This window comes from Glycine max, chromosome 5 (genome assembly GCF_000004515.6).
Source record: "Glycine max cultivar Williams 82 chromosome 5, Glycine_max_v4.0, whole genome shotgun sequence".
NCBI classification, from domain to species: domain Eukaryota; kingdom Viridiplantae; phylum Streptophyta; class Magnoliopsida; order Fabales; family Fabaceae; genus Glycine; species Glycine max.
The window spans coordinates 38,811,934-38,834,615 of record NC_038241.2 but is presented as its reverse complement, the minus strand read 5'-3'; the positions used below and the strand labels follow the sequence as shown (position 1 = coordinate 38,834,615).

The 22,682-nt window shown below is 29.7% G+C and overlaps 3 protein-coding genes across 3 annotated transcripts; 1 reads left to right on the top strand and 2 right to left on the bottom strand.

The window, feature by feature from the left end:
* Positions 1-2,259: 2,259 nt before the first annotated feature.
* Positions 2,260-4,061, bottom strand: LOC100782974 (elicitor-responsive protein 3). Its single transcript, XM_014776098.2, has 5 exons — positions 3,995-4,061; positions 3,789-3,854; positions 3,256-3,382; positions 2,510-2,624; positions 2,260-2,325 (listed from the first exon to the last, which is right to left on the bottom strand). Exons 1-5 carry the CDS (start codon positions 4,059-4,061, stop codon positions 2,260-2,262), a joined length of 441 nt encoding a protein of 146 aa, XP_014631584.2.
* Positions 4,062-10,422: 6,361 nt separating this feature from the next.
* LOC100301882 (protein P21-like) lies at positions 10,423-11,405 on the bottom strand. The gene has a single exon (XM_003525363.5). It carries the CDS (start codon positions 11,188-11,190, stop codon positions 10,522-10,524), a length of 669 nt encoding a protein of 222 aa, XP_003525411.1. The 5' UTR covers positions 11,191-11,405; the 3' UTR covers positions 10,423-10,521.
* An 8,114-nt stretch (positions 11,406-19,519) lies between these two features.
* Positions 19,520-22,339, top strand: LOC100803483 (UDP-glucose 4-epimerase-like). The gene is made up of 9 exons (NM_001254146.2): positions 19,520-19,750; positions 19,828-19,877; positions 19,978-20,113; positions 20,400-20,501; positions 20,885-21,112; positions 21,304-21,385; positions 21,517-21,599; positions 21,768-21,859; positions 22,108-22,339. Exons 1-9 carry the CDS (start codon positions 19,556-19,558, stop codon positions 22,190-22,192), a joined length of 1,053 nt encoding a protein of 350 aa, NP_001241075.1. The 5' UTR covers positions 19,520-19,555; the 3' UTR covers positions 22,193-22,339.
* The last annotated feature ends 343 nt before the right edge of the window (positions 22,340-22,682 follow it).

The following is a 22,682-nucleotide window of genomic DNA, read 5'->3' as shown; positions in this document are numbered from 1 at the left end:
TTTTAAGACATAATTACTATTGGAAGTATCCTTAACATGTGCCCTAAGTGCGCATGTTAGCATGACCCTTATTTTATTATTAGGTAGTTTTTTATTGGTTTTTCTATTGAATTGTATATTATTCGGGATATAGTCACTATACTTTTCACAATTAGGAAACAATAACTATTTTTGTCAAATAACTAGTTTCTTATATATATATATTAGCGATCAAATGGGGGATTCACAAGAAAATAACAAAGGAAAGAGTAGAGACAAAGATAATTATGTATCTTGGACTATGGAGGATACCAATGAGTTGTTGCACCTCTTGGTGGATGCCCCATTTGATATTTGTAGTATATTAACAATGATTTTTTTTTTAGTCCCACCCAAGTCACAGCAAACTTCGAGGAAAAAGTATGGTTGATTATGAGTATTTGAAGATCGTTGTTGGGGGTGGAGTTTCTAGCGGGAATAATTCTATATCAGTCGATCCAGATGATACTGATGCAACAACTTTTGAGCCAGAAAATAGAACTGTTGGGATAGAAGAATTTTCATATGATCCTAATAGTGATACATTCATAACACCAAATAACTATGAACCAGCATATCAGCCTCCATCACCAAACCAACCAAGTCCACCATCCCACCCCCCTTTAGATTCAGAGGTTCCCATAGAAAAACAAAATTGTCACAAGCGAAGGAGATCCGAGTATGGAGGGAGTTCAAGCGCTGTTGGGATCAACAATCAAGGCAACGTTCTGGAAAATCTTTCTGTTGGCATTGGGACTATTGTTGTGAATTTTGAAAAAATATCCAACATGATGGAGAAAAGAGAAAAAGATAGAGATAGAGATAGAGAGCTCGAGGGTATTATTTGGGATGTTATAAAAGAAATTCCAAATTTGGATGACATAACGCGTTTCAAGACAGCTGAATTGTTAAATACTAAAGCAAAAAAGAATTTTTTTCTTGAAGATGTCACCGGAAGAACGCTCATCTTGGATAAACTTTAAGTTAGGGAATAATTAATATTTTGATCATCTATTATTAACATATTATTTTAAACATCGTGAGTTTGTTGAACTATATCTTTTGGGTCTCTATTTTGGTTGAAGTATTTGGTTTGTTTTTTGGTCGAACTATTATGGTTGTATTTTGGTTGAAATATTTGGTTTGTTTTTTGGTCGAACTATTATGGTTGAAGTATTTAGGTTATATATTTTGTGAAATTGTTGTGGTTAAACTTTAGTTATACTTATTTTATATATGAATTTGTATTAACTTTGATATTATGGTTGAATCACTTTGTTATTATTTTTTTAGGCAATAATAACTTTGTTATTAAAAGGTTTAAAATTTCTATCGTTTTTATTTTCTTTATTCAAACATTATAATTTATTTATCATCTTTTTCATTCACTTTTGTAACTTCCGTTATTTTTTTATTTAAAATGTATTAATCTTTCAAAATCTTAAAAATCCATAAAGTACTTTGAAATCTTAAAAATCTGTGTTAGAAATTCATTAAAATCTTGGGTTAAGAATCCTGATTGTAAAAAGTCTTTTAAAAAAAATCTTTTAAAATCCCACAAAATCAATACAATCCCACATAATCTTTTAAAATCTTTAAGATTGTTTTTGTCAAAATATTCTCTCAAAATCCCAATCCAATACACCCCCTAAGTTTTATGGAGAGAGAGGGAGAACTTTTAACATGACTTTTTTTTAATGCAATTTTTAATATGACTTTATCACATCTAATGCTGATGTCTCCCAAGACAATGGATATAGAAATCTTGGAACAAAGATTTCTTCGAAGCAAATGATGTTAATTAGTTAATAATAAATTGCATATCTTCAGGGAGGTAAAGAACATGAAGAAAGCAAAGGAACTTCATTTAATTTGACTTTATTTTATTTTAAATTTACTCCTTCTCAATTCACGTGTTTGTTCAAATTGACAAGAAATTCTTAGAATGCTTCTTATAATTCATTTTTTAACATCCTCCATCACATGACCCATCTTATGTCCCTTTTCTTTTTTTTTTTATCTTTTATTTAGTTATTTATAAAAAGAATAATACACAAAATGAATGTAGAAAATAAAAATAATATATATATATGTAAATGGTGCGTGTGTGTGACCTAATAATTATTTAGAGTTTGTGGTATTAATTTTAATCAATTGACGATAAAGCAATTTAAAAAGTGAAGATCCTCTTGTAAGTTAATACTCCAGTACTCGAGACTCAGAAATGCTATATGAACACAATCAGTCTCTGTAGCCTGACTCCTTCCATCCTCCAAAATTTTCCTCTAGGCAGCGTTCGCTGCGATCCTGCATTAAGAAATAAAAAATACTTTCGATGATTTTCACTACTAGTCTGGAATGACAAAAGGTGAAATAATTTAATATTATTCTACCATTAACAAACATGATTTTGATGAATTGAAGTGTCTATACATAAACAAATATTATAAAAGTAAAAAGACAAGAAAAACTAATTAACACAATACCATACCTGAGGCGTAAAAGTTAGGCCAATTTTAATCTCTCCACAATAGTGGCCATCCTTGACAACATTGTATGAAGTTGGAGGGATACTTCCTTCAATATACAATGCATCCAGTGGAATGCTGTAATAATAGATATATAAATTAAGAGTTTTGTTAATCAGTATACTTAGAATACTCATTAAAGAATAAAATGAAAAAATATCTAGTGTAAGAATCATATGGGCATGTAAAAAAAGTTATTGACAATGCAATTGTACATATTTTAATAAAGATCTTTCTCTTATTATTTTTTTAACCAATGATCTACGGATGCTAATTAATATTTATTATAAATTAATACGACAATTAGAAAGCGGGGGTCATAAATGATTAAGAGTTTGTTTGGTTTCTATTTTTATTTTTCATTTTCATTCTTTCAAAACTATTTTCATAAATTAAAATTCTGAAAACATGTTTGGTTTAATTTCTTGTTTTCTACTTTCAAGAAATAAAAATAATTTGTTTTAAAAAAAATGTATTTTTAGATTTGCTTAAAATTATATTTATTATCATCGCGTTTTCATTTTATCCAAAATGAGATGTCTAGTTTCAATTGAAAACACTCAAAACGAGACTTCATTATTTTTAATTTTTGATCTGTTTGAGAAAATATTTTTATTGAAAAATATTCTATTTTTAGTGAAAATAAAAAAAAAATAGTCAAACTAAATATTTCAAAAAAAATGATGACGAAGGAGAAAGACTGACGTACGTAGCTTCTCCGACGAGATCATGAGCCGTCGTGGAATCACTGTCCATGATCTTCAATCTCAGATCGGAAACGCCTTCAGACACGTTGAATACAAAATTCTCGTTCCATTCTGGCTCACTTCCGTGACCTGCATTATTAATTTAATTAATACGCACCAACGTTTTATTGTTTCGTGGTGCATGCACCACTTAAATAAATGAAACGAATATAATTACGTACAGTAACGCTTTTATTATCGGGAACTGAATATTCAACATGTTTTGTGCAGAAACCTAGCCAGGAATTGAATTAAATTAAATTATGTCTGATCAATTCATCATGATGATCTGATTTCCAGATAATGATAACTGGTTAAGAATCACATCGGAAAGTTTCTAATACACTTTCTTCATATTTTCAATGTTAAAAACTTAACTATAAACATTATATATAGTAACATAGATCCCTTGATATCGTGGTTAATTATTATAAGTGAAAAGAGGTGACTAATGTTTTGAGATCCGGGAAGAGAAGAGATGAAGATATATATGTACCTGTTGCAACACTGCTCTTTTGCTCCTGAGTGCGACATATGAGGATCACATAAGGGTCCATGTTACCTGCTCCATCAGATCAGATAGTGTATGTGTAAAAAAAAAAAAGCGAACAAATTAAGATTTCAGATCAATATATAATAACTGAATGGTCAAATTGGATCCTTTCATATTATATGTGTGTATGTAAATCAATAACAACTTACAAAGATAATCAGTGTTGTCGAGGCCTTTGGCATTAACAAGAAAAACTTCAAGGCTTCCCTGAGGCATCTTGATGATGAGATAGAGGAGAATCTGAAAGAGCTCTAAGAGAGGCACAAATGGTTTTTATTGTGTGATAATTAATTAGAGGAGTGAAACAACACAATCACCGGTTTCCGAGAGAAATTTAAACCAGAACTATTTTTTTTTTTTTACTATATTTTCATTATCTTCCTTTTCTAATAACTTTTTCATTATTTTAAAATTTATTTTTAATATTTATTAAAACTATTAAAAGTCTTGTTGTTTTTTAAATATATATATATATATATGTTTAGATTTCTTTCTTTCTTTTCTCAAATCTGATCCCTGGCCCTTTCAAATTAACTACCTTTAAATTTAGATAATATTAAGAAATATTTTATGATTTTTTAAAAATATTTTCATAAAAAAATTAACATAATCTTACCATATTTTTTAATAATTTTTTATTTATTAGTTTCCTAATTTGTATCCTGACTATCCTCGGTATATTCATCAACAGAATCCTTTGAATTTTTAATATTAAATTTTTTCATCTCAAATTTTAACTATATATAATCTCAAAAAGTACTTTCTTTTCATTTTTTAAAATTTACTATTTTCTCCTAGTTATAAACTTTTATAGTTTTATATAATATTTATGTAAATAACTTTGCACCGACTGATAAAAAAAATTAACTATTCATATTTTTTATAATTTCAAATACTTTTGAATTTTATTTAAATCAAACAAAATTTGTACAATATATAGAATATTTATAAGAAGTAAGCAGGCCCTTTATTTTCATTTCCAAATTTACTTTTTGTATTAATATTATTATTCATTAATTACTTATTATTGGATGGATTTTTGCACACTTATCTTTTTTCCCTTCATTAATTAGTATACGAGGAAATTAAGGTAATAGTACTACTATAAGAATCTTGTTAGGAAGAGGCAAAAGTTGGGGAACGGGTTGCATATAAGAATCTGCAAACCAAGTTCTTCGATCCAGAAAGAGCTATGCATGTTTAAGGTAGCATATCTGTTTGCTTAACCAACGAATGAATAATACTAACCATATCCTTTTGGTTGAGCAAGTTGCAATTTATCTAACCAGAGCAAATTAAATCAATGATTTGGTCACAACTCACAACCCATGGCACAAAATGATAACCGAATTTAGAATAAAGTTCAATTACATTTTATGGTAAGCATGCTTACCATATTGGATTAGGTTCTTTAAAGTATATTTCCTCAATGTAAAAAAAATAAAATGTTTCCTTAAGAGTGTAAAGAAAAGTGAGATAATCTTCATTGTTAAATATTTAAATGATTAAAATTATAATTTATTTTTTATATATTATTAGTGTGAATTTATTATATTATTAATTATTAACATAAAGGTGTCTTGTTTTTGCCCATTGATGGAAGTGGTTCCATGAAAAATATCAAATTAAGAGACTAAAGAGCTTTTTTTATTTTTTTAAAAAATATTTTTTAATCAATGCTTATTAACTTTAAAATTATCATACACTCACTTATTATTGAAAAAAAATACATTTTAATAAGTTATAATTGTAATTTTTTTAAAATACTTCTATAATGTAGTTTGCTAAAATAATCATTTAAAAAAAGTCGGTATGCATCAGCAAATTTCTATTGTAAATATTTTATTATTATTTTCATTTCTTTAATTATTTATTTTATTATTATTATTATTGAGACTAAAATTCCATTGTGCGTTTGGATAAGAAATAGTATTGGTCAAGTGACAGCACTAGCCACTAAACTGTTGTAGGTTTTTGTCTTGGGGTAATTATGGTGAGGGTCTAGATGCCATGATTGTTTGAAGTTGAGGGGCTAATTTTCAGAAATCACTTTAGTGAGATATAACGAGGAGAGTGATATCTTAGGTATATATGTTAAGAAAACATATTTGGTTAATAACTAATTAAAGTTGTGTGCAAACCAGTTTAACGACCTCTCCTCTGTTAATCTAAGTCCTCCCTCCGGTCCACACTACATGTACCACAAAATAAGGTGTATTTTCTGAGGACGTCAACGTAAACAAATTCCCACAGAAGCAACAAATTGCTCAGTCGTGTAAGATCATGACTATAGTTATTTACAACACACACTCACTAGCCACTACACCAAATTAAAGTGATTTTTAGTGGCAATTGTTTTGCCTTTTAGCGACAATTAAATACCCACCTTTAAGTACAAACCAGCGTATTCTGGGTCGGTAAACGAGTTACCGGCAATTGCGACGAATGATGGTAAAAGCCTTCTTTATTGCCAGCAAAGGTTATACACCTATACCGGTTATAGTAGTGGCAACTAAATGGCCATATTTTTCCACCTTATCCATTATAAACCAATTTCAGCAATTGCTAACCAACATAAAAAGGCACTAATGTATGTATAAATGGGATCACATCTTATGGATTTGTTGAGAATAATTCTGATCTAGTTCATATCCTATAAGAAGTAGAAGGCGCTTTGGTGGGATCTCACGTATAAAAAAGATTGCAATTAGTTTGATAAGGATCAAGATCAAGTGGCATTACTTCTTCAGTCTTAACTAAGGAATTCCTTAAATATGATTCAAAATGAATCTTATTCTATCATTGAAGAGAGATTTTTCTATGAAAAATATGATCCCATGGACTTTAGTCCAACATCGAATGGGTGCACACGTGGCCTAAGGTGCACTGCGGACATTAGAGGACTCAAGGGGGCTGCCACAACCCCTGCACTGTCTTCAGATCCGATAACTATTGTTGCAACTCCGGTAACTGTGTGCCCACTGATCATTCCAGATTCTTCAAGCAAAGGTGCCCCGATGCTTATAGTTACCCCAAGGATGATACAAGCACCCATGCATGCAGGGGTGGAACCAACTATAGGGTTATCTTTTTCCCTTGAACCCAATTTCCTCTTCCTTCTAAAGAAAAGAATAATGGTGTTCCTTCTTTAACCAAATTTTTGTATTAATCCTTTTAAAGCGTGTTTGGAAATCCATCCTCAACTGGTTTTTTACACATATGACTAAGTCCATGTTTGGTTTATCATCGGAAACAAACATTATTAGCAAAAGGACTTTTATAAAAACATTTATATCCTTTCTTTTGCGTTTGACTTTTGTGGGACAGTTTGAATTTTATATCGGAATTCTTGCACAACGAATTCGTTCGGTTTTCACATTTGAAACGTTAATAATGGGATCAAAATGTGTTTCCAAACAGCGGTTAATATTTTATAAAATGATTAAATAAAAAAATATTTGATATCTTTAAATTAAATATGAAAATACTTATTTTTTTAATTTAATAAATAAAAATACTGTAAGCAAATTTAGAATTATCTTAAAGATAATATATGTTATGTGCAAGTTCTATATATGTCTATCTGGTACGTGCACTTCTATTATAAATGGAGGGTGAAATATCAAAAGGATATAACTCGATTATTGAGCAAATTTGGAGTTACATTTATCATCTATTCGTATAAATAAAAAAAATTAAGTGTGAAATTGAAAATAAATTCATGTATAACTAATAGTATATGATGAATTTGATTGTTCCACTTAAGAGGATATATGTGATCCAGATGGGGAAAAAAATATGACAATAACTAATTATTCGCATTAATGCACTACTTTCCTTGATTTTAATTTTTAAGTGGTCAATTTAAATTTTACAAAAGGAAGTTTGAATTTTTTTTTTCTTTGTTAGCTTACTCAAGGTTAACCATACAATTTTCGTCAAAAAAATCTAACTAGTCATTTAGTGAAATCTTTCTTTTTAGTTGTTTTCATGCAAATATTTTTAGCAAAATGGTAACCAAATAATAAGACTCAAAACCTGTTCAGAAAAATATTTGAATTTATGTGCAGATGATATTTTTATAACCATTTAATTAAAGTATTTGGTTAGCTCTCCCGTAGAATCTCCTTCAATATTTGGTCAACTCATTTACACTTCTAGTTAACATATATGAAACACCCATGAGCAGTCACCTCCCAAATGATTTCGCTCAGCTGCACGTCCTCGTAACTTTTGAGCTTGTAACAAATTCCCCGTCCATTTATTTTTAGGGAATTACTTTGGAAATCCAGTAAATTTTTTATGCATCCAATATTTTTTTTTAAATTATCCCTGACCAACTTACAAATTCATGATCCGAAAACTTACATATTCATAATTCTTAACAAAATTAATTATTATAAAAGTTATTATATAAATTTACGTGCGTTATAATAATATTAATTATTTTATATTATAATTAACCTATTAGCTTAATTGATTAAAATTATATTTTAATAACTGAAAGTTACATATTTAAATCTGTATAAACCATTAATTTGTAAAACATTCTTATCATTGTCGGGGATAGTTTAAAAAAACACGAAAAAGTGATGTGGGCAAAAACAATTCCCTCATTTACGTTAGGACCCACCCTCAGATATGGATCGAAATTTTGCACTGGACAAGACAAAATGTCACCGCACACATTGTACGGTCCAACATGTTGACGCCATCTACCATGTTCCTATAAATAGTTTTGGGCTCGTATAGAATTGCCCTTTAAATAATCACCCATATATATATATATATATATATATATATATATATATATATATATATATATATATATATATATATATATATATATATATATATGTTGGGAACCATGCGTGAAACAAAAGATAAGGGTGTTTGATTTGGTTATTTTTTGTTTTTATTTTTACTGAAAATAGAAAATGGTGATAAAGATGTGTTTGACTGAATTTTTGTTTTCATTTTCAGTAAAGATATTTTTCCAAACGAATCAGAAACTGAAAATAATAAAATCTAGTTTTTAGTGTTTTCAGTTGAAATCAGAAATCTCATTTTAAGTAAAATGAAAACGTGATGACAAAAAGTGTAATTTTAAGCAAATCTAAAAATACATTTCTTTTTTAAAACCCATTTTCCGTGTTTTTATTTTTTAAAAGCAGAAAGTAAGATGTCAAATCAAACATATTTTCAGAATTTTAATCTTTTGAAAATGAAAACAGGACATGAAAACAAAAATAAAAATGCAAACCAAACACACCCTAATTTGTCCAAGTCTATTCCTATAAAACCTACTTTAATCTATTTTGTTGTTTAAAAGAAATATGATACACATACACGTCATACAACCATTTATACAATATTATTCCCCGTCTATCTCTCTTCATCACTTTATTGTTTTAGGTAAAATTGTAAATTTGGTCCCCCGGTTTATCTTCACATTTAGATTTAGTCCCTCAGTAATTTAATTCGCAAATTTGGTTCCCCTATTTTATAAAATCGTGCAATATTGGTCCTCAAGTCACAATTGGACATTGACCGTTAACAAGTGATGTTGACTCTCACGTTTCACATTCTTATTGGATGATGAATGACACATGTCATATTCTGATAGGATGTCAACTCCATGAAAGATGAAATGAATTGTTGTTTTCATTGACCAATCAGAACATGACACGTGACAATCATCGTTTAATAAGAACGTGACACGTGACACAGTCAACATTACTTGTTAACGATCAACGTTCAATTGTGGCCTGAGGGACCAACATTGCACGATTTTATAAAATATGGGGATTAAATTTGTGAATTAAATTACTGAGAGACCAAATCTAAAACTGGAGATAAACTGGAACCAAATTTGCAATTTTACAATTATTTTATTACATGTAAAATTCGATTTTTCTCGTATCTTAAGTTTACTACTTGTTCATAGGTATGTTCATAGAATGGGGTAGCATGTGGACGTCCTCCTAACTTTTGAGTAGAATCCAACCTAACATATTGAAAATTGATGTCCTTCAACTTGGATAACATTCTTTTAAAAAAATTTAAACTTGCAAACTGGATTATCCCGACCCATTTTACGTGACACTTTATTTTTTAATTATTATTATTATTTATATATCTTATAAAATAAAAATTATTAAATTTTATGATAATTATCTTAAAAATTATATCAATAATATTTTTTTTATTGATTGATGTTTAAAAGTTTTACCGTGACAGTATATAGTCACTAACTCTTATTTTAAAACTCATTATTTTATAATAACTATTTTGAAATGAGAAAATATTTTACATAATGACTGTGTAAAATAAATTACACTAACAGTTAATCACAAATTAATATATTTATATATATAATAAAATTACTCACTTTTATTATAATATATTAAAAATATATCAATGATAATTTTATTGATTTACCATGTATAAGTTTATGTCACGTTTCATAGCATATGACCATTAAATTCTTTGTTAATTTTTCTAATGACCTATGATTTAAATGATATTCTTTGCTAATTCTTCTAACAACCTATGATTTAAATGATAGTGAAAAATATTTTACATTAAAATTACATCCAATTAAACTTTATTTTAAAAAGGTACACCATTATTCTTTATTTTTATTCAGTGTCCGTAATAGAAGAGGTTATTGGGTTCAAGGGCAAAAGACAACCCTATAGTTAGTCCCACCCTTACAAGTGAAGGTGCTAGTTGGATCATCCTTGGGGTAACTATAAGCATCGGGGCACCTTTGCTTGAAGAATCTGGAATAATCAGTGGGCACACAGCTACCGGAATTGCAACAGTACTGGTCGGTTTTGAAGACAGTGCAAGGGTTGTTGCAGCCTCCTTGAGTCTTTAGCTGACTAGGGCACTGTCCGTTAATGTCCGCAGTGCACCTTATGCCACGTGTGCACCCATTCGAGGTTGGACTAAAGTCCATGGGCACGTTAAAACCGTCCACGAGGGAGATGTCGAAGAAGTCCAAATTGCTGAACTGGTTCAGCGCGTATTCCGCTAGGGTGTTGGGAGGCGTGCCGTAAGCTTTGCAGTCGAGGACACCCCCGCAGTCACCGGTCTGGCATCCACCGCGGCCCGAGCCGTCGAAGTTGCAGCCGGTTCGGGCCCAAACGCGGGCCCCTTTCGTTCCTGCAGGCACGTCTAAAGCCCATGACTGGCCCGAGTTCAGCCTCCTGCCACCGCCAGGCACAGCCGCGGCCCAAACAGGGTATGAGCATCGGTTTGTGATGTCAAACCTTGCAGCATATGCGGCAGAGGTGCAGCATAGAGCGGTCACAAAGAACAAGGCCTTTGTGAGAGTCATTTTAATTAGTTAACAAGAGAAAGATAAGAGAGTAGTGTTTGTGTGTAGAAATAACGATAGTAGCACCTGGTTTATATAGGCTACTTCTCCACGAACACAAACTTGATTGTCAAATTGACAATGATGTTTTACATAGACCATGGACTGTGATTTCATCATTCACATCATTTTTTATATTTGTGTGTTGAAAATTGAAATATACAAATAACATTATTATTTTCTATTGCTGTCCTTCTATTTCTATTTCTTTTTTCTTTTAATCAAATATTACTTCTATTTCATCTTAATTTGTCTTCTATTTTTAAATCATATAATAATTTTATTCAAGTAGTATTTTTCTATATTTCCATATCACTTGATTCAGGTAAAAAAAATAAAAATACGTATCTTCTAAAAGTATGAATATTTATTTTTCCAAACGTAAAAAATTATAAAAGAAAATGCTGGCGATTTATTTAAAAATAATCAACAACGATTTTCAAAAGCACTGTGAGAAGTTAAATACCTAAGCACTCTCAAGATAGATAAACTCCTTGTTAACAAATTGACAAGTGTATCAATTTTATCACAAATAATAAAGATTAAAATGAAAGTCTAAGTATTAAATTCACATGAACTTTGATTGTACTTAAGTGATACAAACTCAATTATTTAATAATAAGAAGAAACAAAAGAAGAAAGGGATAAGGAATTGTAAGTGTGAAATTTGAGGATAAAAGGAAAAAGAAAAAGATAACAAAAGAAATAAATAATAATTCAAATGCAAAAAGATGAAATAATAAACAAGAAGAAAACAAAGATGATTAAAAGATGATATTAAAATGCAATTATGTTGGGGTCTAGTATGCCTAACTACCCTTGATGTAATATTAATATTTTTCTCTATTAATTTGATAAATTTTTCCTACCCGCATCTATTAGAATACTTGCCCTTAATGTCTCACGATGTCAAATCTATCTTACCTATCTATCTTACAGGTGTCTTTGTAAAGACTCGATAATATATAAAATGCATGAAGTTCTCATTCTAGATGTTTGCTTTGATGCATGAGCATAATGCAATCATTTTATGTCTAACAATGATTTTATTAAGATACCACTTCCTTTGAGTTCTATTAGAAATTATCCTCTCCCGAGCGACTAATTTCTAAAACTAATGCATGTAAGACATTTCTTGTGTTTCTATTAAGGATTACCCTTTCCCGAGCAACTAATTCTTAAAGATGGTGCAAGAATAAATGATACATGAAATTAAAACAAAAAAAGGTAATAGGAAAAAAATACCTGATTGCATTGATAGATATGAAGTATTACAATACATCTTTTGATTTTTTAGGTCTGTCAGGCCCTAGCTAAAGGGGATTAAGGAGGAGACTTTTACACTTTAGGAGGTTAACGTGGATGGAAGAAGATGATGAATGACTAATAACAAAAAATGGGGAATCACTAAAGAGAGAGGGTTTTCCCTAAGGGATAGACCCACTGTGTGAGTTGTGTCTTTCCCTTTTGTTTCATACTCATTTTATAAGTCTAAGGTAGTTTAACTTTCACGCGAACTCACGCTTAACGCGGGTTTTTTGCGCTAAACTCGTCTTTGGACTTCTTCGTGGGTCTTTTTTGCGCGCTAAGTGTGTGTTGCGTGCTAAGCGAGAATACACACTAGACTTGTCTTGCACACTAAGCGAATTTTCTAATTCTTCCAATTTTTCTTCAAGGCTTTTTCTTTCAATTTTTATATCTATTTTTCTCCAAAACACTTGAAATCTTATTCTTTTAACTTATGTTAATCAAAAACTGCAAATATATTGATTTCTTTATTATTTCATTAAAAACAACAGTAAGATAAATAAATTATAATTATTCTTAACTAAAATTGACTATCAAATTAACTCAAATTTTACGGTTATCACTCTTAGTCCTAGGTGCCTCGGATCTTGAAGAATCCATGAGATGTGTCTCAACCAAAAACCACAAACAACGAGTTATAAACTCATTGATCTCAAAGCACACCCCGAAGATAATCAATTTATTTTTGACAATAATTATAACAACGCTTCTTCAATGACAAATTAATGGTGTGTTGGCACTTGATCCAATTTTAGAGTGAGCAATTTGTGACATTTAATGTGCAGTAGTGAACAACTTGTATACTACAATATTTTTATTTGAGAAATGTTGATATGTATTTGAGGGTATTGGTCAAGTAACTTAAAGTATAAATAATTTTATTGAGAAGTAAAAAATTGTGTTGTTGATGTTTTTTTTAAACACTCCTATAATTTACATAATAAATTGTGTAGATGAATTGGACCAAGTTAACTAAAGTACTTTAAGTTTAGGCTAGCTTGAGTAGCCGACTCAACATCTTTCTCCCGTATAAGTTTAAATGAATTGAGGCTAGACAAGTCAAGAAGTTCCAAATTAATATTACTAGATAATAAGTATGTAAATGAGTTAAAATATTTTAAACCTTTCAATCTCAACTCATTAAATATTTCACCGAAACTTGTTTGTTTAATTAAACAACCTCGAACTTGAGATCTATGATATACGTTGAAATGTCATGTGTTTGGAAAAATATCTTGATGATGCCATGTGTTTGTTGTCGCATGGACTCAAAGTCCGGACAATTATTTGGAAATTAATAATATTGGTGCATGGGTTTCAACTAAAATTATTCAGAAAAAAAAAACTAAGTTAGTTGAAAAATTATGAGTCGGCTAAAAGCTTACAAGCTAAAAGATAAAAAAAATGAAAATTTATAAATTAACTTATTGAATTGAAAATATTTGATGAGATTAACTAATAATACGATATAAAACAACATATATTTAATTATTAGTTATAACTTGATATTTTATTTGAGTTTATTTATAATAATTTAGCATTTTAAAATTATTTTTTAATTTTCATATTTTAAACAAATGGTGAAGATTCGATGGTTTTACTTAATCCTCCTTATGAATACAGTATTTGTTAGTTTTGAAAGTAATGAACAGTGTCATACTTTTTTTATTATGTTTTTCTTTATTTTTTTTTCAAAATTTATAATTTAACTAGATAAACTTATATTTTAAATTTTAAATTTTTGAACAACTTTTAAAAAATATTATTTAAGAAAGAATAATTATTTTTCTTTATAATTTGAATTTTATCAGGTTTTGTTTTGTTACCAAATATTTTAATTAAAATAAAAAATAAACAATTCAATATCTAATAAAGGAAAAATATTACAAAATCATATAAACTAATAAGATAAAAATAGCCAATAGTTTATAAAATAAAAGCTGGTTAAAATATCTTATAAATAAACTCAAAGTTACTAAAATAAATACACGTATCAACTAATTTTATTTTGATTAAACTAATTTTTAATTTGATTAAACTAACTAATAAATTATTATAAGCTATAACCTTAGGAAAATAAGTTAAGGTTCAAAAGCGTTTTGGCCCGTGACTGTAGCTGCTATTGACTAGGGGCGAGAAATTTCCTGCTTCCTTCAGGAAAAAAAAAGCCTCTCTTATCGTCATTCTCCAAGTTCATATAAATTATTGTTATCTTATTGATAAATGTAACAAGAAAATTCAACACCCATATCATGGACTTATGTTGAAAAAAACAAAAACAAGAAAATTCAACTAAGAAGAAAAGAAAAATCAACCAAGTGTTACTGCGTTGTTAATAATCCACTATACGCGACCAAAGGTCCAAAGCAAGCAAGTTTCAACAACACTTGTAAAAATAATCCAAAAACAACACGTAATAAGTAATATTTTTATTCAAAGTGTGTGCAATTTACGTAAGTGACCTGGAAAGTAATACGAACATTAATGATGAGAGTTTTTTTGGTACATAAATAGTGTTAGATCTTCGTTTTAAATGTTTTAAATTTATTTTAAAAATTGTTAAAAATGTTTCGTTTATCGAGTCCAAAGAGGTTAAAAATATTATTAATGGAAAAAATAATAATTTATTTCTTTATATACTGCTGTTCTTAATAAAAAAATTACTTTTATTTTTAATACCAATATTAAAAAGAAAATATTGTGAGAGAACAAGTCCCGTGGAAACTTGTTTCTACTGTATAAAAATAACGGAAAGTCTAAATAATTCTTAGGCTTTGAAATTTGTTCATCCTAACTCTTGTAGAATTGGTGAGTAGCTGCTTCGAAGTTTCATTCGTTTGGAACTGATTGTCTGACGGCTTGGTCAGTAGTATTCGCTGTCCTCAAAACGAAATATTAGAAAAGTCTCAATTTTCAATTTCATTTAGTAGCCAATGCCCGAGGGACAAGGTAAGTGTTAAGTGAGCAAAAATAAATTTTTAGAATTGTGAATTTGTGATGTTTAGATATTTTTCATAAAAATTTTACAAAAAATTAAGAATATAAAAATATTAAACTTCTTTATAAGCTGAATTAATTAATGAACCGTAATTTTTGTAGAAATTAAAAAAAAAACAAGAAGAAATTTTATAAAATTAAGTGCATAAGGCCTTATTTATATATTTTTTTTCCTATAATCACTTGTAAGAAAAAAAATGAGAAAATAAAATAAATTAAGTTTCTTTTATAAGCTAAAACTAACTTATGCATTTAATTTTTATAAAAGTTCTTTTATTTAACTTCTGTATAAGTTAAGATACATAAATAATTGATTTTCGCTTGTAGGGAAACTTAATGCTTCTGTTTTTTTTTTTTTTTTTTATAAGTTCTTATGGTAAAAACTATTCAAACAAGAACCAAATTAACTCATAGGTTAGAACTCATTTTAACAACTTACATGTTACCTTTTTTTATTGGGACACCAAACCAAACAAAACTCAATATCATGGCACACGAGAGAGTAGTCATAATTTAGTATTGCCTTTTAGAAATCATGGTGCTATTTCTTCAATTTTTCTCTCTATATGTTTAGTTTTGTAGGAGAACATTATTTTTACATATCAACACATCTAAAATATTAAGACGATATTAATTACCATCATTTTAATTATATTTTTATTTAATTTTTAAATATTTTACTCATTATATTTAAATAAACGAGAGAAAAACAATAATAATTATAATATTAAAAAAATAATATATATAAAAATACTCATTACATTTCATAATCAACATATTATTGTTTTAAGTGGACATATTTAGTTATTCCATCAATAAGTTATTTATTCGACTAGAATTGAATTTGATCTCTTTAAGTAAGATGGTAAATTGAAGACTCATGAATAAAAAAAAACAATTAAGAGAAAAGAATCGCTAAAAATTATTAGTTAAATTTATTAAATAAATTAATCATTAATAAAATTAATGACCCTCCACAGCAATTCATAAAGAAAAAATAAAAATCAGTTATTCCTTTTACAAGCCCATCAAATCTTCACGATCCAAAACTTCTTCCGAGTAATCATGGACCATAACATGTGGACTTCTAATCTTTCACAAAATAAAAATTGGCCACTACTTCCCGCACCTCATAATTACTTGCTGCAGCCTCCTATTTTTAAAATTCCTGCATTACCCTTCCCGAAATTGCATCACAGATAAGCACAAACCCACTGTACAAGTACAAGTACAAGTCCATGGATGGATCCAAGATCGTATCAAAGAGCTGTCGATTTTTTTTATACATGATTATTTAAATATTTAAGTTATAATAGATAATTATTTAATAAATAATAAAATTTTATTATTAATTTTATGAATAAGATTAGAGATATAATTTACTACTAAAAAAATTAAGTAAATATCAATTAAAAAACATATTTTTCATCATTACTAATTTTTTTCTCACATACCCAAAGGGTGCTAAGGGTGTTAATTTTTTAATCTGGAGCCTGATAGAATGAAAAAATTATATTCCAGATTACCTAATCCATAACACTAAAAATCTATTCATGGATTATCCATCTAACTTACCGATTGGAGCAAGCGTGTTAAGATCAAATAATTTTGAAGTTTAGTCCATTTAATTTGGGACTAACCGAGCTGGATTGAGTTTAGTTACATTGTAGATAAAAGCAAAACTAATAGTAACTCTGTTCTTATTAAGTTCTAAAGTGTTATGCAAATCGTTTCAAGTAAGTAGATGAATGATTAGAATAACATGTAATTGAAAGATGAATTACTTAATTATAGTATACATTTTTTTATTTATAATGGTACTGTATTGTATAAGGATTAGTAGGATAAGTAGTTACTTATCAGTTATAAGTTTATGGGATATAAATAGACTGTTACTTATGCTGGTCACCAATTATATTTTAGATAACTTATACTAATAGTTGCATCCAGTGAAGTACTATTGCCCACTCGTTTCCTCCAGACAAACACAACTCATTTATACATGGGCTTTCCTATCAATATTCTTTTCAAATTGTCGGTTCGGTACATTCTGTTCAACCATTTTTTTCACCATCAGTATCATCAATTCACTATACTAGCGTCCTTCAATTAATTTTACGTTGTACCCAACTCAGAGATATCATTATCATAATGAATTATAGCCTTATAGGGAAATTAAAGCACAATCAAATGACTCATCCCTGCTTTTAATTGTAGATATCAAACAAACTGTTATTCCATTCGACTTCACGATTCTACAAGTCTGAATTCTGAAGTTCTGAACATGTAAACAAATGATTTTGCTTATCTAAGTTGTTTTACACGGCTGGGAGAGGCTTGCGTTCACGGAACAATATCTAAGGATGTTACTGTACCGTTCAGCTATTACTCACTCATGAGCATATTTACAAATCCAAATTCATGTTTAGTCAATAGTAATAATTTATGAATAATATTAATCGGTCTCTTTAGAATATTGACTAAAAAATTACAAATTATATTATCTATTGATTTTTTTAATAATTTATACAATAATTATTTTTTTTTTTAATTTTTTAACTAATAACACTAGTTAACCAGATCCATAATTTATATGGATCTATAGTTTGGCATTTTGATTACGTGACCTAGTACGTGCCCGCATATCCAAAAAGGATCTCTGCCGTGTCAATCAATTGCTCCACACCGTTAACACGTGACCACATTGTGCTGCTATTCTTTCCTCATTTCAAGCAGCTAAACAAATAAATAAAAAACTTAAATATATGATTTTACTTATTTAAGCCTATATTAATTTGTATTTTTTCAATCTTCATTATTTGAAAATTTTTTAAGTTCAATTTTTGGTCTTTAGTTTCGTTTGAGGTTACAATTAGGTAGTTTTAGTTTTAGTTGAGAGGTAAAACAATAAATGGAATGGATAACCAAATTTTGTATTTCTCATTTGCAGATAGTTATTGTTATTTTTTATTAAATCATGCAAAGACGATGGGTGTTTATTAGGAATAAAATGGTTTTAAAAAAGTGGAAACCAAAAACAATTGTTGAGATGAATATCCCTTTTATCTATTCTTGGTGAGAGGTAAAACAATAAATGAAATGGGTAATTCAAATTTTGTGTTACTCATTTATACATAGTTATTGTTATTTTTGGTTAAATGATGCAAAAAATTATTAGTGTTTATTAAAGATAAAATGGTCTAGAAAAAGTAAAAGTCAGTTAGTTATTACTTTACGTCCTACTTATAAAAACAAATTGTAGTGTAAAATATAATACAACTTATTTTTATTATAAATAGAATCAGAGATAATAATATTTTTAGAAATTAATTAATTTATTAATATTTATTTGGATATATTTAATAAAACTAGGGAAAATGATAAACTAAGACCTGAAAAGTTGAAAAATTATAAGTTAATTAGCTGAAATGTAAGTATTTACCAAACTATCTAATAAGCTAAGTGATAAATATAAAATTATATTAGAAAGAGTATTTCGTTATTTGAAGTAAAAAAATTAATAACTTATAAACTATCTTATTTATTTTTCAAGTCATTTGAATATAATATCACATTGAATATGTTTTATTTTTTATTTTTTCGATGAGAAAGAAATTGAGTGTATAAGTTTTTTTTAAAAAAAAAGGCACAATAAAATGAAAAATGGTGAGATACAGGGAGTGAACAAAAGTACCCGAAAAGAAGTGAGGGTCTCGGGCGAGGAGATGAAAACTGGAAAGATTCGGTGATGAGGCTGCGTGGCGAACCAATCCAAAGGCAGAAGCCTGTGTGGGACCCACGCGCAAACGATAACAAAGAGCACAGGAATGGGAAATAATTAATCAGTTAAATAAAAAAGAGAAAGGCGCGCGCGAAACTAAGAAAGCGAAAGGGAAAGCAAGTAAACATTCCCCCGATACTAATGCATAATTATCCCAAAATCAAATTATAAATAACTCCATTATCTCTCACTCCTTAAATTCTCAACGCCGCTCCCACTTCTCTCCCTCTCTATTGCAGCATGGTGTCTTCCTCCCAACACATTCTGGTCACCGGTGGTGCCGGTTTCATTGGCACCCACACCGTCGTTCAGCTTCTCAAAGCTGGCTTCAGCGTTTCAATAATCGACAATTTCGATAACTCCGTCATGGAAGCAGTGGACCGCGTCCGCCAAGTGGTTGGCCCTCTGCTTTCTCAGAACCTCCAATTCACCCAGGTCTCTACTTTTCTTTTTCTTCTTTTCTTTTCCATATTTCAAATTCACCCCTCCTTCGTAACCTCTTGCTTCCGTAGGGCGATCTCCGGAATAGGGATGACTTGGAGAAACTCTTCTCCAAAACAACGTACGCTCAATCTTTTGCGTCTTCTTCTTCTTCTTCTTCTTCTTTTTTGTGTTTTCTCATTTTTCAGTTAATACTTTTTGGTTATGTAATACTGAAACAGATTTGATGCCGTGATCCACTTTGCTGGCTTGAAAGCGGTTGCTGAAAGCGTTGCGAAGCCCCGTCGCTATTTTGATTTTAATTTGGTTGGCACCATCAACCTCTACGAATTTATGGCAAAGTATAATTGCAAAAAGGTTCGCACCTGACCAACATTTTTATCACGCCCTAATTTTTTAACTATTCTATCACAAATTATTATAATGGTAAACCTTATATTGACTTCAATGGTTATTTAAAATTACATGTCCATAGTTTTGTATATTAATTGCATTTCGCTTTTATTTCATTTTTGGGAGAGTGCTTTATTACTTTTACGTTGTGTTCCAAACAAGTAAACAGAATCAGATTCTTGCCTTTCCTTCTTTTTTTCTTGTGATCTTATAGAATATTGCTTAACAGCATGATTGTTCTCCTGCATAGATGGTTTTCTCATCATCTGCAACCGTTTATGGCCAACCTGAAAAGATACCGTGTGAGGAGGATTTCAAGTTACAAGCTATGAATCCCTATGGACGGACCAAGGTAACCTTCACACTTTGTTCTAAGTTGCTTTTTTCCCTTTTTGTTGTTCGCAGCTTGTGGTTTCTAAGGTCGGATAAACTTATCCATAATTACTTATCGGTAAAATGAATTAGACTTTTTTCATGTAAGTTAATTTATAGAAACTATCTTAGTTGGCTTTTCTAAAAAGCTAATTTAAACTTATAGGAGAAGCTTAATTTATTTGACCTTCATATTTTCTTTTGTAAGTGGTTATTGGGAAATTTTACCCAAACAAGGCCTAATTCAATAATTTATCATCACTGTTTGGGCTGTTGTGTAAACTTGCTGAGTTGTAAAGCTTGTAATGCCTATTTTTTGGGATCTAATGACCTGTCTCTCTCTGACACTTCAATTTATTGAAGCTTTTCCTGGAAGAAATTGCCCGAGATATTCAGAAAGCTGAACCAGAATGGAAGATCATATTACTGAGATACTTCAATCCAGTTGGGGCTCATGAAAGTGGCAAACTCGGTGAAGATCCCAAGGGCATCCCAAATAACCTCATGCCTTACATTCAGCAAGTAGCTGTTGGAAGATTGACTGAACTCAATGTATACGGTCATGATTATCCAACGAGGGATGGCTCTGCGGTTCGTAAAATTCAACCATATTCTACAATGTATTTGTTCCTTTTTTTACATCATATACACCTACAGGCGACAGGACAGGACATTAGGGGAAAATGTGACACTGGACAAAGTAAATAACAGCATAGCATATACATAGTTTTTACCACTGTAGAAATGCTAATCCTCCCTTCTTTTTCCTTATTCACAATAAGATCCGGGACTATATCCATGTGATGGACTTGGCAGATGGCCATATTGCTGCCCTGCGAAAGCTCTTCACAACGGAGAACATAGGTGAATTGTTCTTTTTCTTCCCTTGCATATCTATATGGACAAATTTGTGTCTTTGTCTGAGTGTTTTGATATTTATATGTTGATTGTTTTTCTCTGCATGCTAAAGTAAAATGTGATGTATTGTTGTTCAGGTTGTACTGCTTACAACCTGGGAACTGGTCGTGGAACATCTGTGCTTGAAATGGTTGCAGCATTTGAAAAGGCTTCTGGCAAGGTAAATATGTCTTCCTGATATACTCGCGAAATGAAATTTTTTGAATGATGTAAAAATGTTGAGTTTTATAGCAATATAAACCAATCCCTTTATATATCTAAACACACAAATGAATGAAATAGTGTCATCTGAAGGCTTATCTTTTTCCACTGGATATCAAATCTTCAGAAAATTCCAGTAAAATTATGTCCAAGAAGACCGGGAGATGCGACTGAGGTTTATGCATCTACAGAGAGAGCTGAGAAAGAACTTGGTTGGAAGTAAGTACTTTAGTTCTTTGTGTGCGATAAGCATGGTTAAATGATTAAATCGGTAATCATTTGGGTTTTTCGGCGAGCAGATTTTGTTGACTGAAAAATCCAAGATTCTCAATTTTCAAATACTAGCATGCTATGCTTCATTAAACTTGTATATTTGATAAATAAGATGTACTGATGTAGGGATCTTTCATTTTACCTTGCATTTTATGTTTCTTGTTGGTTATTACTAATTTGCCTCTTCTCTTCAGGGCAAACTATGGTGTGGAGGAGATGTGCAGGGACCAATGGAATTGGGCAAAGAACAATCCCTGGGGTTACGCGGGGAAGCCTTGAATTAGCTTGAGAAATATACTGCTCATCTACGAATGCTTTTCACATAAATAGGCATCTCTTATATAGAATACTTTCATGTTGGATGATTTGTTTAGGCAGTTCGTTGTATAATCTTGACAATAAAAATTTGGCAGCATTTCAAGAAGTTAAAGCTATGTATTTAAACAATATCTTTAAATTAGACTGGCCATTGATTTGATATTGAGAAAAGTTTATCCAGTCGGCCATCATTTTTAAAAGGAAGTTGGTGTTCAAATTGAATCTTAAATGTTACATTCATAAAATATGGACATAGATTAAATTGTTAGTCGAAAATATTGAAAATATAAAGTTTTATTTATTTATTAAGTTTGGGTTTTTAAAAACTGAACTAAATTTTATTTTATTATTATTACTTTTCTTATCGAGTCACTTTTGTGTCTTTAACATTATAGTCGGTAATCGTTAAGAAGAATGTAGTAGTTAAGAAAAATATTTATGGTTTATCCAT